The sequence below is a fragment of the Erigeron canadensis genome, chromosome 9, assembly GCF_010389155.1.
Source record: "Erigeron canadensis isolate Cc75 chromosome 9, C_canadensis_v1, whole genome shotgun sequence".
Classification (NCBI taxonomy): Eukaryota; Viridiplantae; Streptophyta; class Magnoliopsida; order Asterales; family Asteraceae; genus Erigeron; species Erigeron canadensis.
The window spans coordinates 11,541,564-11,558,006 of NC_057769.1; the positions used below are offsets into that span (position 1 = coordinate 11,541,564).

The 16,443-nt window shown below is 31.3% G+C and overlaps 2 protein-coding genes across 3 annotated transcripts; both read left to right on the forward strand.

Moving 5' to 3' along the window:
- Positions 1 to 1,072: 1,072 nt before the first annotated feature.
- Positions 1,073 to 7,057, forward strand: LOC122582901 (putative pre-16S rRNA nuclease). Of its 2 annotated transcripts, none has more exons than XM_043755329.1 (7): positions 1,073 to 1,240; positions 5,031 to 5,180; positions 6,123 to 6,171; positions 6,291 to 6,359; positions 6,478 to 6,573; positions 6,649 to 6,738; positions 6,816 to 7,057. In XM_043755329.1, exons 2-7 carry the CDS (start codon positions 5,032 to 5,034, stop codon positions 6,897 to 6,899), a joined length of 537 nt encoding a protein of 178 aa, XP_043611264.1. In that variant the 5' UTR covers positions 1,073 to 1,240; position 5,031; the 3' UTR covers positions 6,900 to 7,057. The 2 variants fall into 2 exon arrangements, with proteins under 2 accessions (XP_043611264.1, XP_043611265.1); XM_043755330.1 differs by lacking the exon at positions 1,073 to 1,240 and adding an exon at positions 4,760 to 4,811.
- A 3,795-nt stretch (positions 7,058 to 10,852) lies between these two features.
- Positions 10,853 to 16,439, forward strand: LOC122582614 (chromatin remodeling protein EBS). Its single transcript, XM_043755032.1, has 5 exons — positions 10,853 to 11,107; positions 14,391 to 14,733; positions 14,817 to 14,885; positions 15,081 to 15,216; positions 15,996 to 16,439. The coding sequence occupies exons 1-5, from the start codon at positions 11,032 to 11,034 to the stop codon at positions 16,020 to 16,022; spliced, it is 651 nt and encodes a 216-aa protein (XP_043610967.1). The 5' UTR covers positions 10,853 to 11,031; the 3' UTR covers positions 16,023 to 16,439.
- The last annotated feature ends 4 nt before the right edge of the window (positions 16,440 to 16,443 follow it).

The window sequence follows — 16,443 nt, forward strand, 5'->3', positions numbered from 1 at the left end:
CGATTAACATTAGAACAGTAAATTATCTATACTATCTTATAATTATTATCACTTTCTCTCTCATAAAAGTGTCAGATGAAAAATTATCATTTTACCCTTTATAAATTAATTTACATCATTAATCCTTTATCTTTTAAATTATATCTACTATCACTTTACATCAATTACATTTACACAAATTACTTACAGAGTTGCACCCACCATGAACAACACCACCACGGCCACCGTCACTACCGCCAATCGTCGTCGTCACCAAACCGCCGCCACATCGCGCGGGGACAATGCTAGTGTGATACAATAATTTAAGGGATATATATGAGATTTGAACTCATGACCTTCGAGTTTCTATAAACCCGTGACTTGCCTCCTCATGACCTCCGAGTTTTTCCAAATCGAGTTTGAGTCAATCAAATTTCTGATCCTTCATTGAAGTACATAGTTTCTTTTTAAACATATTTTGTACATTTGTTGGTCTTGGCTGTAAAGCTGCAAAACATGGCTATAAATTGTAAACTCACATCTTGTTAAACCGATTTACACCAAAAAAGCCGATCGAGGCCCATCAGAGTTATCCCGGACAGCTTTTGGGTCGGTTTTTGCTTACGATGGTCTTGGATTAGTTGGAACGGTTTTGGGCAACACATGTACGTTAATTCTAATATTCTAGCCATGATTTTAAATAATAACATGCGTGATTTTTTTTCCTTACGTTCACATACATCTTTTCTTCTGTATTCTCGTTATTTAATTGATGCAAAAAGTGTGAGTTTAGTTTTTCTGTTATTAAAATCTTCACTTTACATAGATTTCATTTTTTTTCTTATTCGCTATATAAATGGTTTGTATGATTTCTTGAGTTTATCATATTTTGTTTTTTGTAAAGAGAAAAGGAACTAGGCAAAATGGGGTAGTTGTATTAACTATTAAGGATCCATTACACACATCCTTTTATGATTTTGAATTATAGGGATGATGGGGAAAAAAGGTATCGAAAAAATTAAATTTATTTTAACTTAAATATTAAAAAAGTTAAATTTATAATTTTGGTATTTTTTAAGTTATCGACCGTCTTTAACTTCAACCGTTAACAAGTTAGGTCAAAACCATTCAGCTGTTAACCTCTTCATCGGTAAATAATAGGGTTTTACTCCTTTGTTTTCAACCTGCATCCCACTTCACTTTCACCATCAAACAATCTTCAAAGGAATTTCGCCTCACTTCTTGCCGCCCAAAATCTCAGGTATCGTCTCTCTCTCTCTCTCTCTCTCTCTCTCTCTATATATATATATATATATATATATATATATTTTAAATAATTTTCCCAAATTATGCGAATGTGTATTTGAGTTAATTGGCTACATTATCTTTCCCTTGCAAAGGTTTTGCATTCGGTTCTCCCTAGGATCTGTTGTTTCTTTGAAATTTTTAGTGTTTTTTTTTTTGAAATTTTTTTTTTTTGAATTTTTGGTGTAACAGTACTTGGTGATTAACTTTGAAATTAATTACTAGAAGTGCTAGATAATTACACTAATGCTTTATGATTTTCGTTAATTTTATGGTTTTCAAGATGTTGTAATTTTGTTTATATGTATGGATTATTATCATCAAATTATGGGCAAGTTTATAGATAAATGAAGTATCTCTGATATCATCAAGTTTCATGTATGTAAGGTGTTTGACAAATTGCCTAAGAGAAAGTTATAGTCCAAAATGCCAAGAATCATTGTTTCTTGATATAGAAAATTTTGCGTGTCATTATAAGTAGAAGTTTAAAGATATTGTTACAAAATTATAATTCTCCATTGAAACAAGTTTTGGCTAACATACTTGGGGATGAAACTACCATAAATAACTAAGTTATGGTTTCACATAAAACCAGTAAGTTACATATATCGAGTAAGTTGATAATAAGTTATAAAGTTCTTGCTGCGATTTAAGGGTCTGGTAGAGTTCACGATATTCGTTAATATACAATCATAACATAGATCAAATTTTTATTTTATACATATATATATATATATATTGTCGCTGAAAGAGTTATTGGTGCTTTACCCACCTTTTTCATGGTCTGTAAGTTGTGACAGATGGTTTTACCCATGATTTGGACGATGGGCTAAGTTATTCAGATTCGCCCTAATTGAACAAGACCATGACCTGCTACCTAGCTTAGGCAAACATCAGATTTTGATAAAAGGCAACGGGTGATTTATAGTTTAAGGGATAGATCTATTATACTGATTAACTTTGTTATCGAGTCACACGTTTTCCTTATCTCTTTTTTATAAGTAATTTGAGAACATAGTGACATGAGATTCATCTATCATAGTAAGTGAAGTAAAATTCAGATTGCAATATAACTGTCAAATTCTCAATATCCTTGCTTTTTGACAATTACGTAATGTCACATGATTTATTTAATGCTGTTAAGTTTCCATAGATAGAAAATTGTAGGTTTGGATGTTCATTTAATGCCCTTTCATTGAACCATCACTCAAGTAAATCTCCCCACTACCATTAGAATCCATGTTACTTCGGGCAATTGATTTCGAGAATCAGTTTTGTTATTTCAATAGAAAACAATTGAAAGCAATTAAACTTTTTATGATACATCTGCCATAAAAGTTATCTATAAAGCCAAACTGATAAGTTCAAAACAATAAAATAAATTCCTCTCTTGCTTTTGAAGTACATGGTATTGGTGGTTAGTATGAGGGTGTGGGTATATTCTTTATGTTACCTACAAATAAGACACATTTAGCACATTCTGTTAAAACATAATATCTACATGTATCTGTTGTCTAGATTATGAACCAAATATCTAAGACCAATACTTCTAGCTGGTGTCATTATTTGCTATTATTACACCGAACATGTAGTTAAATTACTTTATATTTCCCCTTTATTTATTTTTTGTGCCTTAGTTAATTTGTATTGAAATTATGATTATTTTTGTTGTAAAATTTTTATTGTAGCGAAATTGTGATTTACTTTTGCTGTAAATCTTTTTGTTTTTTGAAGTATTAATTTGTGTCAACTAAATGTAGTTTTGAAAAGCTTATATAAAGATGTGTTTGTTGTTTTTTTTTTGTTCAAAAAATGTGTTTTTTGTTAAAAAAAATATATAATTAACTTGTGAGTGAAAAGATTTTGTGAAATTATATTTGTTATAGTTATTACTAGATTTTAGGTCCGTGTATAATACACGGAGTTTACGGCGTTATTAGTATTAGATGCTGATTTATTATAGTTTAAAATTTTATACTATTCAGAGTAATAAAAAAATTGATCTATATCAACACTTTGAGTTTTATATTGAAAAATTTATCAAAAATACGTTCATCGAAGTTGTTTACTGTGACATGCTTAGTGATATTTGAATATTAAAAAATATAATATGTCCATCAAATTAGTAAATTGTGACATAGTTAGCGATATTTGAATATTTGAAAATCATAAGTATTTCAATTACTAAAAATATTTTCAATTACAGGTCATTATCATTTTATCTGCTTTATTATTACACATGGTGTATTACATTCTTATTTTACACTATTAGAAATAATATTTTATCTTTAGATTAAAGATATTTTAAATATTTCAATTGAAATATGACAAGTTATATGTTTTTCTTACAATGAATTATATTTTTGCATGCTTTATGTTTCTTATATGCATCATTACAATTACTAAAAAGCACTTCAATATTAAATAATAGTACAATTTAAAATGTTAATATATTTACATTAAATTTTATTTATTGCTAATTAATTAATTTTATGTTTATATGATAAAACATACTATTGGATATATATTGGTTATTATTCAATTGGATATATATTAGTTGTTATTTTACTGGATAAATATTAGCTATTATTCTATTGGATATATATTAGTTATTATTTATTTATTTATTATATTAAAATTATTGGGTAAAAAGTGTAAATTTGTGATGGAAAACAAGAAAGTGTAATTTAAAGTCAAAATTGAAAACAAAAGTCAACTTTAAGTAATCAAAAGTTGTGATTGGTCAATAAGTTATTAGAGCAACTGTGCTTTAATATAATAAAAGATATCAAACTTTGAAACACCCCCAAAATCCACTCTAGTTTTGTAATCACTAAAGTCATGAACAGTTCCGGCTTAATAATCTAGGGGGCCTTAAGCGAAATCTATTTTGGAGGCCTAGGGCCCTAGGCCATCAACATATAAAACAAAGTTAGCAAAAAAAGGATACCTGACTACTGTGAAAGGCACTGCCTTAAGTGAAATCTATTTTGGTCTCCTGCCTTTCTTATCATGTAGACATGTAGTTCCCCTTTTATTTTTTATAAAGCCATAGCAATATGCCAATAGCCGCTTAATTTTTTTCCATTTTTATAATAATATTAGCCTAAATATCTATAACACTAAACTCACTCTACAAAATATGGAGGCCCAAGAAAAATGGGGGCCCAAAGCAGGTGCTTATCCTTGACTACTATTAAGCTAGCTCTGGCCTTAAGATTAGTTTTGTTTTTTTTTTTTTTTCCTATTTTAAAAAAATTGGTTCACACATTAGGTTAGAACCATAATACCCCATAGCCTTGTTTTAGCCTCATGATAACTTTCCTTAAACGTACCCACACACTTTTTCTCCCTTTTCATCCTATACTTTTGTTTTCTATACTAGGTTATACAAGAATGTTCATCAATTCATCCTCATGTTCTTGAAAGATAAAGAACATCTTATACTCCTTTTTTTATGATACCTTTAATCTTTCTACTTGTTTCTTCTTTGGATATAGTTTGTGAGTTATAAAGATCCTATCATGGTAAATCTTGTTTTAAAAATATATTGTAGGTGAAGCTAGTGTATCTAATTGTGGTTATGTTATAGTTATTAAAGTTTGGTTTTTGAAAGTTGAATATATTTGATATTAATATACAATCTGTTTTGTTGTTGTAATTTTCGTTTTTTGTCCTAAAATCTTTATATTTAGGAAATGAAAAAAGAAGAAAAGCTTGACTAATATTTGTTTATGGTTGTATAGGATGAAGTATCTAAAACCATATCCGATGTTTGAATACCTAATGAAGCTCGAGGGTTTCAAACAGAGACCCTTGCTTGGGATGGACGTTGGAAAAACATGCATAGGGGTCTCTGTTTCAGATCCAAGCCATCAAATCGCTCAGCCTTTGAGGTAACAATATGTTTTTTGGTAACAATCTGGTGGTTGTCCGTGGGTGAGTAATAATTAATGAGTACTGACAAAATAAAAATTCACGTAGTGTATAATCAGATAAAATTTTGCTAATGGTTATATGATAGATGATTACTCTAACTGAAACCACCTAGTTACCTATATATTGAACCTAGTCCTAGACATTTAAACTCCCTTCTTAGATTAAAATCTCCCTTACACCAAAATGTCATATATCATGATATAATTAAAACACGGGACCCACTTAAAACGGCTATTTATCAGGATATATCAACTCGATATAACAAAAGCACATTGAGACACCATCTTCCAATGCTAATTCCATTAGTGCTAATTTTTTACAATTAATTAAATAATTATATTACCTTTAATTGAAAGCACATAATAGCTTTCAGAATGCATATCCGTATACCCACAAGAAGAAGTAGCAATATGTGTGACACATTCACTTAACAAAGCTGTATAGTGTTCACGAAGTTCTTTTTTCGACCAAAGTCCCTTTTAAAGTGTACACATAGAAATACTTATAATATATCAAATCTGTATGAAGTGTAGAAGTTTCCACCATGGTGTTAAAAAATAGGAAATCAAGTGCAAGGAAACCCAAAAATGTTTAGCTTAGTAATTGTTTTGATGCCGGCATAAGAGGGATAAATTCATGAGAGAAGAATTTAGTATGAAAATTACATTGATGTTTGGGAGAAGAAATGTTTTTAGTTTAACAATGGTAGGGTTATATATTAGATGGAGAATAGGTTTTAAGTTTTTTATTAAGCCCTACTTGTTTTATTGTGTGAGTTTAGTAAGATTCACATGGTTGGGAGATGAAATTAACAAGAAGTTTCAATTCAATGTTAGGTAAATTGAGGCTTTTGATTAATCATCCGGATATTAAGGCCGACAATTTTTTAAATTGTGTAGGAGTTTCAACTCGGAATATGACAATCTCCAAAAAGAGATCGGAGAGCTCGTAAGTTTGTTAGCTTTTCTTTTTCTTTGTGCATAAATTAAGTTTTTTATGCCTTTTTTAATTTAATATTCCACACAAGAATTGTAAAGTAATAATGTGGTTTTTCAACTTGTATGTAGATTTCCTCCCATAATACATCAGGTCTAGTGCTTGGGTGGCGTACTTATAACATGAAGCCTACCGAGAACGTAAATTCCTATTTGATATTATAATTTCACTATTTCAGACCACCTAATTAGTAACTTTGCTTAGGATGTAAGGAACATGTGTGATTGTGCTAACTTTTGTTTTTTTAATTTATGTCAGGCTCTACTGGTAGCACAATTTGCTAAGACGCTACAACAAAGGCATGATTTCGGTGATCTTCACTTTACCGTTTGGGATGCGAATTACGCAACTAAGGTGTGCATGAACCAAAATCTATTATATATTTTGAATTTTGCTTAGTAAATACTGATGTTTATAATTTGTTAACAGAGTGCGGAACTCCTCATCAAAAAGTTGAATTACTTACCCGGTGAAGAAAAAGGCGATCTACAGATGCTTGCTTCCTCTTGTATTCTACAGGTATTAGCTCTCTTTTCTGTCAATTAAATTCTTATCCGTTCAATGTTAATTCTAATGGGTGTTTGTTTTTTGGGTAGGGCTATTTGGATTTTCTGAATTGTGACAAATCTCGTCTCAAGCCATGGAGCCTCAAGCTATGGAGCCCTGATCTTGATGAGTAACAAGCTTATATTTCATTTAACCAAAATTGAAACAGTCATCTATGTACAAACTTATGTAAAAGCTTTTTATGATTTCTGCACTTTCTTTTGCCAAAGTAGAATGAAAAAGTAGAAAATCTTCATATCTACATCATCTAATCCTTACATAAATTAAAACAGATTGGGTATGAAATGCAGGCCACAGTGCCACACTCTCTTTCCTAAAATCTCGTTAACATCCTATGTTAATTAAATTAAATTCCTACAAGCTGAAAAGGCACATCATCTTTGTATTATCTTAAACTACAGCAGGCTGAATTATAACACTTAATCCTGGAAGAAGAAAAATGAACAAAAAAAAAAAGGCTCCTTGCATATTTAGCAGGTTGGGTTGGTTGGGTCGCAGTAGTATGAGCCCAAATGGGTCATATTTGTTAGGGACAACCTGTCGATATTTTACTGATTTTTAATGGCTAATGTGATAAATAAGATTATAAAACTATATTGCTAAAATATAATTACAGTTATCCAAATAAAGTTGGCTTTTGAGGCGATAAGCATCTGAAAACGCTTTGGGCTACTCTCAATCTCTTTTCCCCAGTTCCAAATTTTTTTTTTTTTTATTTTTTTTTGAAAAGTAAACTTTTTATTTACACATACTCCGGCGAAACGCCGGCGGTAACTGTACAACAATTTACATTAGTTTAAATTTATACCACGAGATATTCTTATATTTTGTGACACCTGAACCACAGAAAACCAAGACATTGGATGTTTTGGATAATTCCAGTGGCGTTCAAACATTGTCAAACCTCGCCTTGTTTCTTGCTTTCCAGATGCTCGTATCGCTCATTTCAAGAAAATTGCCACCTCGGATGCAGGTATTCAAAACAACCTGGTTAGTTCATTACCTACGATTCTGAAGTAAAAGGATTGGATTATCTTACCAAATACAGCATTGTTCAAGGTAGCGATTGAACCCATTTTGTTCTTTTAAAAAAAGCATGAATTCCATTATCATTTCATTTATCTTCTTGACACATTCTCCATTATTGCTATGTATTTGCGTAATCCCATAACTACACAAGTAGTAAGGTTATAGTTGCCACTACCATGACAACCACTAGTCTTACCTTAGCAATGTACGCCATGAATGCAAAGAGTAAAACCAACGTCGGCGTATAAAAATCAGATACAGTTCTGATGTAAAATGTGCAGGTCAAGTTTCTTGGGTCACGTCAAGGGTCAAAAGGGGTTGGCCCGAAACACTTGTTTGTCCAAAGTATACATAGTTATTAAGTCGTGTATATTTACTAAATTCAGAATCTCGTTAAATAATCATAGAGATTTAGGAGGTTTTATGCGTTTCACAAGGGAATACGAGATATCTTTTGACTCCTCTGCCCATTCTTCTCGCTAGCATAATTTTTTAAAAGCTTTCAATTTCATTTGATTGACCCTTTACAGACAAAATTGTTACTTCAAGGATACAATAAAGAAAATGAGAAGATAGAATCTTATTTTATCGGTATATCAAAACTTTTTGAATCTCCATGAAACGTATCTGAAGTGTACACAAGTACACAAACATTTCAAAGATAGTAATCCCGGCAGAAACGTAGAACATTGAGTTTGAAATGTGATCAAGAGCTAACATTTCACCTAGAACATTGAGTTTGAAATGTGATCAAGAGCTAACATTTCACCTATTCTTAATATGAACGGAACGGCTAAAAGACATCCATAACTTGTTGAATCTGCTGAGAAAAGAATGTACACTTTCTCAACTAAAGTAGTAAACATTTTATAACATGTTACCCATTACCACCAAATATATATATATATATATAAGGTTTTGATCATTTGAAAACTAAAATTTTTGTGAAAACTAGAAAACTGTCAAACACATTGTGATCTGAATTTACACAATGTGTTTTTAATATGTTTTCTAAAAACACATTGTGTTTTATAAAAACACAATTAAAACACATTGTGTTAAATTCAGATCACAGTGTGTTTTGACTAGTTTTTTAGTTTTCATAGAAAATTTAGTTTTCAAATGAACATTTCACTATATATATAATATATATATATATGGGAACAATCAATATATATATATATATATATATTTAGATCTATGGTTCAATATTGTATCTAAGCTTAAACATCTTTGGTTCAAAGCGTACCAAATGATGATTCCAGCACTTGGAGGTATCATTCAACCCTATATCATATCCCATTGCCCTGTGAAATGGATGGGACATAGAGTGCTTACAACTTGTGAGGTTACAAGGCTTGTAACATGAAATTCTTGTGGGACATACTTAATATTTATTGTTTTAAAATGAGTCAAAGGTTTTTTTTTTTTTTTTTTTCTTTTTGGATATTCAATATAATTAGAAATATAAAACTAACGCAAAGCTAGAAACACAACGGAGTGTCGGAGTTCAAGATACAAAGGAAATTAAAGACTAAATTTACACCAATGGGGCCAATTAACATGAGGACTTTAAGATCGGGTCGTTAACCATAATAAACTAACCGACTTAGTGTCCTTAATGCTAATCGGAGTGATGAGGTCTTATTGGAAAAAAATGCATTTGTTTCTAATCTTCCATATCGTCCAACAATATGCTAGCATCACTAGATTGATGTACTCGCATTTGCTTGGTAGAATGTTGGGGTCTGTGTCAAAACTAAAAAGTGATCGTATGGTGGAAGGTTTAGCTAAATTCAAAGTGTTGAGCCATATTAAGATGTGAGTGACCATAGAGCACCTTCGAACAAGCAGTGGATGAATAAGTGACTTCAGGGAAATGTGTTGAAGGTTAAAACCAAAAAACTAACGTCTTTTGACAAAAACATCAATTTGGGACGAAATTAATCATCACAAGGACGCCTATTCTTATTACCAATCGAAGGAGATGATTTATTTATAATAATGGAAGAGTAAATAAATAGTTTTTTTAATCTATTTTATTTTTTTAATTTAATAAACAAAATGAAAAAGAAAGAAAAAGGATATCAAAAGGTTAAAAAAAATTAGTTATTAGTTTATTATTATACTAGATTTAGGACTTATTTGTTTTTTAACCATTAAGTGACTGAATTGATTAAGCGACTGAATAAATAAGTAATGTCTGTATGCATTAAGTCAACACAGTTGTTTTTTGTTTATTAAGTAAAAAAAAAAAACAAACACGTTTGATTACTTAATGGATTAAGTATTTTTGATTAATTCATAACTTAATTAATTAAGTCCTAAACAAACGCCACCTTAATCCATATAATGTAAGTTAATATGATTTTTAAAAATAAAGTAAGTTATCAAGTAAATATAAATAAAAAACCTTATAATTTTATAAATGAAAATATTATAAATATAATAGAAAAACCGATAATTCAAATGTATCTCCGGAATGATAAATTTATAAATGATATTTATAAGTTAATTATGAAAACATGAAAGACGAATTTATTTAAAAAATGTTTTGTAGAAAAGTTATACATGATTATTTTTTTTTAGGAGATGAAAAGTAAATTTTAACAACCTGGGAGATGAAAACTGCAATTTACGAAAAATGTGAAATGACTTTCTTGTCCTCATGTCTTACTCGCGTAGGATAACTTGACGGAAAAAAATAACGTAGTTGTCCCGGAGACAAAAATTGAAAAATTGTAAACTTTAGACTTTTTTTTTTCACTTTAGTGATGAAGGCTTGTTGCTGAGAGACCTAAGTTCGAAACCGGAAAAGGCAAGAGCTTTAATTTTATTAATCGTTATACTTTGGTTCGATTAAAATAAAGTTTTTCTTGCTCGTTGGGTAAGAGAATTTTATTTTTATAACGTGGACCTGGTTTAAAAAAACAAAAATGAAACTTACCAATTAGTTAGTCAGTCACGTTGTTACGACTCACGACTAATTACTTTGTAATAATTTTTTTGCATATGACATTAGTAGTGACTAGTGAGAACAGAAATCAGCTAGGGCTAAAAATAAGAAATTCCATTTTAAGACACACCAGTACCACACCAACACTGCCCCCCTGACTTTTCGATTAATCTTTACCGTTTCAGATCCCATAAAAAAATATCTTTCAATCGGAATCTTTGTTTGTAACCCCATTTCAAACATCTCTCGGGTCAAACCATATGGCTAAGACAAGTAGACCCACCAAACGAGACTTGGATTCTTACACAATCAAGGGTACTAATAAAGTTGTCAAAGGTATATCTATATCTATATCTATGTCTATATACACACACCCGTTTTTAGATTTCATTCTCAGATTTGGAATCATGGGTTTTTCAAAATTTTCTTTTTTTATGAATTTTTTTTGGAAGATTTTATTATTTGAGCTTGTTAGATTGTAATTGTGATATTTGATGTTGTTAATAATAAAGGTATAATTTTTGTTATTTATTTATTTTTTGGGATTAAGGGATAGATGAACAATAGTGGAAATAAGACTTATTAGCAATGCTATGTGTAATTTAGATTAAAAATTCTAGATTCCGGGACCCGGGTTTCAAGTTTTAGGTACTTGTGAGCTAGAATTCAGTAGGAAGATTATCTTATTTTTCTTTTTGTTTTTTGAATTTGTGTGCCTATTTGGGTTAGGGTCAATGTGATTGATTTATGAAGGGTTTGAGTTTTGAAAATCGGGTTTTTGATGCCATAATTATTTGTATACCCGTTTACTGTATTTGATACCTTAGTGTAATTAATTGTTTTACTACAACTGATGGGAAATATGACATGAATTATGGGTTTGATTTACATGGATGACAAGTATATGCGTGTACATACACTGGATGAATATTTTGTAGGTTAAATAGGAGGTTCTAGTATAAGAAGGTAACTAACTATGGTTTGATTTCTTGTTTTTCTTTTCCATTTGCGATTCACATGTGAATAAGTTTGATAAAAATAAATAAAAAACCGTGAAAATTTCTGTGATGGTTTTCTGGACAAAAACGATGGTGTGCCAGTAAAGTTTGAAAGTAACTGGTGGCATGTATATGGATTAGGTTAATGGTTTTGTAAATGGAATTCTTGATAGTTGGTTACCTTTCTATGAGTTTTCTATGAGTTAGATACGAAGTGCGATACCCACTCACCTAAAGCATAATTAGACCAATGCCGGTGGTACCTAAAATGGAATAACTACTTAACTAGTTTTTTTTTTCTTTTTGATGTTTTAGTGTTTTAACTTTAAATGAGTACTCTTGTTGAAGTTCTTCGAACACCACACATTTATGTATGCATGACGTTCACCGTTATCTGTGTGCATGTGATAGCTGTAGCACAACATTTACTATTATCTGTGCGCATATGATAGCTGTAGCATAACATTCACCGTTATTTGTGTGCATGGGATTAAGGGAATTAGATTTTTGCTAGATGAACAACAGTGGAAACAAGAATTATTATCAATGCTGTGTGTAATTTAGATTAATGATTTTAGATTCCGACATGGACGGAACTTATAAGGGACGAGAGGGGGTTGTAGCCCCTCCAAGGATCTTAGTTGTAACTACAAAATTTACATAAGAAAGTTTTACAAAGTCAATATATAATAACTTAATCAAAGTATTTAGTGATAGTGGTGCGCATTCATACACGTAAACAACCAAATTTGTTTATAAAGGAAAAAGTAACCTTAACTTGTTTAATGTTTTATAATATTAACAATCTTAAGTTTTTAAGTGTATGTTAGTTTATACGTAATCATATGATAAAGAATCTAAAAGTTTCTCCCTTTTATTAGTTTGAAGAATTTAGGGTTCAATCCTCATTAACAACAAAATGAAATATGATTTTTTTTAATAACATTACCTTTATCTTTAAAAAGGGATCTTTCTCAAACAGTATTTTACTCATTTCTCATAGAAGATAGGATAACTGTATCTCGATGTTAGTATAACAGCCCCCCTTAAAAAGATGGTCAAGTTCCGTCACTTATTCCGGGACTCAAGTTACTGGTAGGGCTGTAAACGAATAAAACGAACACAAACGGGGTTTATATCCTCTCATTTCCAAAAAACAGGGTTATAGGCTTTAACTTCGAGCCCAATATCACACGATCACATGCTTTCAATATATAAGAAGTATTTATATTTAAACTTCTCTTAAAATATAGAAACTAGGTATTAACAACTTAATTTACACTTATATATATATATATATATGAGGAATGTGAATATGTGACTATTATATACCTAAGTTTGAGTATCAACCCCTCACTTCTTAATATTTTAATCTATAAAAAACATGGAAGCCCAATTTAATCTATAACTAAGCTTAGGTACATAACAACATATTCGCTTTTCTTTATATATATATATGATATAAAAGAAATATTTATATTTAAACTAATTTTTAAGAATACAGTTGATTAATATTGATATATGTAAAGGAAAATAAACGAACGAATGTTCATGAACGCAAACGAACGATTGCTCACGAATGACTATTTACGAACATAAGCGAACAAAGTGTTCACCAACAGAATATCGAACGTTCATGAACATAAAGGAACGACGGAGAGGTTTGTTCTTTTTCGTTTCTTTTACTATACAAACAATTTTTTGTGTTCACTTACGTTCATTTATCTAAACGAATGAACACGAACGCCGAACGGTTCATGATCTATTCAGTTCATTTATAGCCCTAGTTGCAGGTTTTAGGCACTTATGAGCTAGTAATTAGTAGGAAGATAATCTTCTTTTTCTCTTTTTAAATTTTTGTGCCTAGTTGGGTTAGGGTTAGTCTGATTGATTTGTGTAGTGTTTGAATTTTAAGAATCAGGTTTTTGATGTCATAATTATTTGTATACTAACTGATGGGAAATGTGACATGAATTATGGGTTTGATTTGCATGGAAAATAACTAAATAAGTATGCGTGTAACTACACTGGATGAATCTTTTTTAGGGTTAAAAAGAGGTTCTAGCATAAGAAGGTAATTAGCTATGCTTTGATTTTTGTTTTGCGTTTCCATTTTCATTTCACATGTGAATAAGTTTGATAAAAATAACCCGTGATAACTTTTGAGATGGTTTTCCAGTAAAAATGATGGTGTGCTAGTAAGTTTGAAAGTAACTGGTGCTTTGGTAACTGGTGGCATATATATGAATTAGGTTAATGGCTTTGTCAAACGAAATTCTTGAATGTTGGTTACCTTTTTATGAGTAGATACGAAGTGTGATACCTACTCACCCAATGCATAAATAGACCAATGCTGGTGGTACCTTTTATGAAATAACTCTTTTTTTTTCTCTTCATGTTCTAGTGTTTTTACCTTTCATGGAACACCACACATTAATATATACATAACGTTCACTGTTATTCGTGTGCATGTGATCGATGTAGCATAATCGGTATCCTTCATCATTGTTCTTTTGCCTTTGCCTTTATCTTTATTAATGTAATACCTGTTTCTTTAGTGTGCTATGAGTTAAATTAAGAAAATGAGCTTCTGCTTTCATTGTCTTCATATGCTTTTGAAGTTGGGGATTCTGTGTTGATGAGATCTGCGGAGAACGAGAAAGCCCCATATGTGGCTCGTATAGAAAGTATTGAGGCTGATGTAAAGGGTAACGTGAAGGTTCGTTGTAGATGGTACTATCGCCCAGAAGAATCAATGGGAGGAAGAAGACAGTTTCATGGAATAAAAGAGCTCTTCTTGTCTGACCACTATGATATTCAAAGTGCTCATACAATTGAAGATAAGTGTATTGTTCACACATTTAAGAATTACACCAAGCTTGAGGATGTTGGAATAGAGGACTACTTTTGCCGATTTGAGTACAAGGCTTCCACTGGTGGGTTCACACCTGACCGTGTTGCAGTGTAAGTTCTGCCCTTCATGTTTGTTGATTGATCATATCATTTTTTTAAGACGTTAAATTACTCTTCTCCTCTTTTTTTTAAAGGTATTGTAAATGTGAGATGCCATATAATCCTGATGACTTGATGGTCCAGTGTGAAGCTTGCAAAGACTGGTATGGTACAATATAATCAATATTTTAACACTCGGTTAATTTCTCTTTCTTGTAGGATATAGGTTCTTCTAAAAGTTTTCATAGCTTGTCTACGTTCTTCCCTCCTTGCTACATCTTGTGTGTTTGTAATCCAAAATTTTGCCATGATAGCATATAGTTTGATCTTTTTATATCGTTCTGCTGTGTGATATGCAGGTATCATCCTGCTTGTTTGAATATGACTATCGATCAGGCAAAGCAACTAGATAGCTTTACATGTTCCGATTGCACATCCTTGGATGGTAAAAGACCTCACAACAAAACTTCTGCATCCACTTTGGCCAATGGCAAGGTGAGATCATATAAAGAAATCTTTATCAATTTAGGTCATGGCGTATGTGTCTTATATCTCAATTTGAATCTAAATTGTTGGTTTGGCATGGTGACATATCCATACCCCTTATTTATTTGATTAATAGCTGGTTGTGGTTGTGATTAGGATTGCAATTTCGACCTATGTACAGTATAGTAAATTGGGTGATCTGGGTTAAGTTACATCTTATTTACCAAGAAAATGGATTAAATTGGTTGAGTAGCTCTAGTGTGGTGACAAATCATTAGAGTTTTAGTTTGAAGTCGTTTTATCATTATTGTTGTAATTCAGTAGTCTTTGCGAGTTAAAGCAGTTGAGTTTGCTAATCATACATAACAAAAAAAGAAAAGAAATAAAGAAGTCTTTGTAAGTAGGTCCATACCCGATCAACCAATTTACTTTATTTTTGACCTAGTTTGACCTCTTACTCTGTGATAAACGCTAAATGATATTGCTTCATCGCATGCATCTCAATATAAACGCAATTTTATGTTTCTAGCTTCTTTTTAAAAGTTGATTCAGCCCCCTACAGCTCTTAAGAGCCTATTACTGTAATAGGAGTTCATAAAATGCATTCTTGAATTTAAAGTGTGAAGAAAACAAACCCAGTATGAAGAGAGAAAAGGAAGGATAGAAATAGATAGGCAAATGATTATACTACAGTTGTATCCATGTTCTCGATTTGGATTTAGAGAGGAGTTTCTCATTTCGTTTTCTGATTTAATTCTCTTGCTTTTGTTTCGTTGATGTTTCTTCAGACGGAACAAAAGCGCCAAAAGAAGTGATCTCAGTTGGGTGTGGTTGCAGAGGCTCGGTCCTTGTGTTCTGGCTTGTGGGTGTTGTACAGTACATATAATCTTACTAATGCCCCTGCTTGAGAAGTTGTAGTTTAAAGTGTATTTAAGTGTCTTCTTTGTACTCTTAGAAATTCTGTTACAAATTTGATTGTTCGGTTGTCCAGTTCTGTTGGATCCTCGGTGAAGTCTGGTTTTATTGACTGTAACCCTTGGTGTGTGTGTGCCTTGTTTACCATCGCACTTGCCCAGGTTTTGTAGCAATTGGGTCAAGGTCAAGCTTGTCTTGACATGGTTAGGTTTTGCTGACCATGGGCACTGGCTGATGGTGTTGATTCCGGTCATGTACTAGGCAAACATTTGGGATGCTTTTAATTCAATAAAATCATCTTCCTTTAATTTATTATATATC

Bases quoted from the DNA above. Each gene is read 5' to 3' on its own strand.
- LOC122582901 (XM_043755329.1), top strand. From the start codon at position 5,032: ATGAAGTATCTAAAACCATATCCGATGTTTGAATACCTAATGAAGCTC. The intron at 5,181-6,122 runs GTAACAATATGT...TAAATTGTGTAG, and splicing joins CAAATCGCTCAGCCTTTGAG to GAGTTTCAACTCGGAATATG. The intron at 6,574-6,648 runs GTGTGCATGAAC...ATTTGTTAACAG, and splicing joins ATGCGAATTACGCAACTAAG to AGTGCGGAACTCCTCATCAA.
- LOC122582614 (XM_043755032.1), top strand. From the start codon at position 11,032: ATGGCTAAGACAAGTAGACCCACCAAACGAGACTTGGATTCTTACACA. The intron at 14,734-14,816 runs GTAAGTTCTGCC...TTTTTTTTAAAG, and splicing joins ACACCTGACCGTGTTGCAGT to GTATTGTAAATGTGAGATGC. The intron at 14,886-15,080 runs GTATGGTACAAT...TGTGATATGCAG, and splicing joins TGTGAAGCTTGCAAAGACTG to GTATCATCCTGCTTGTTTGA.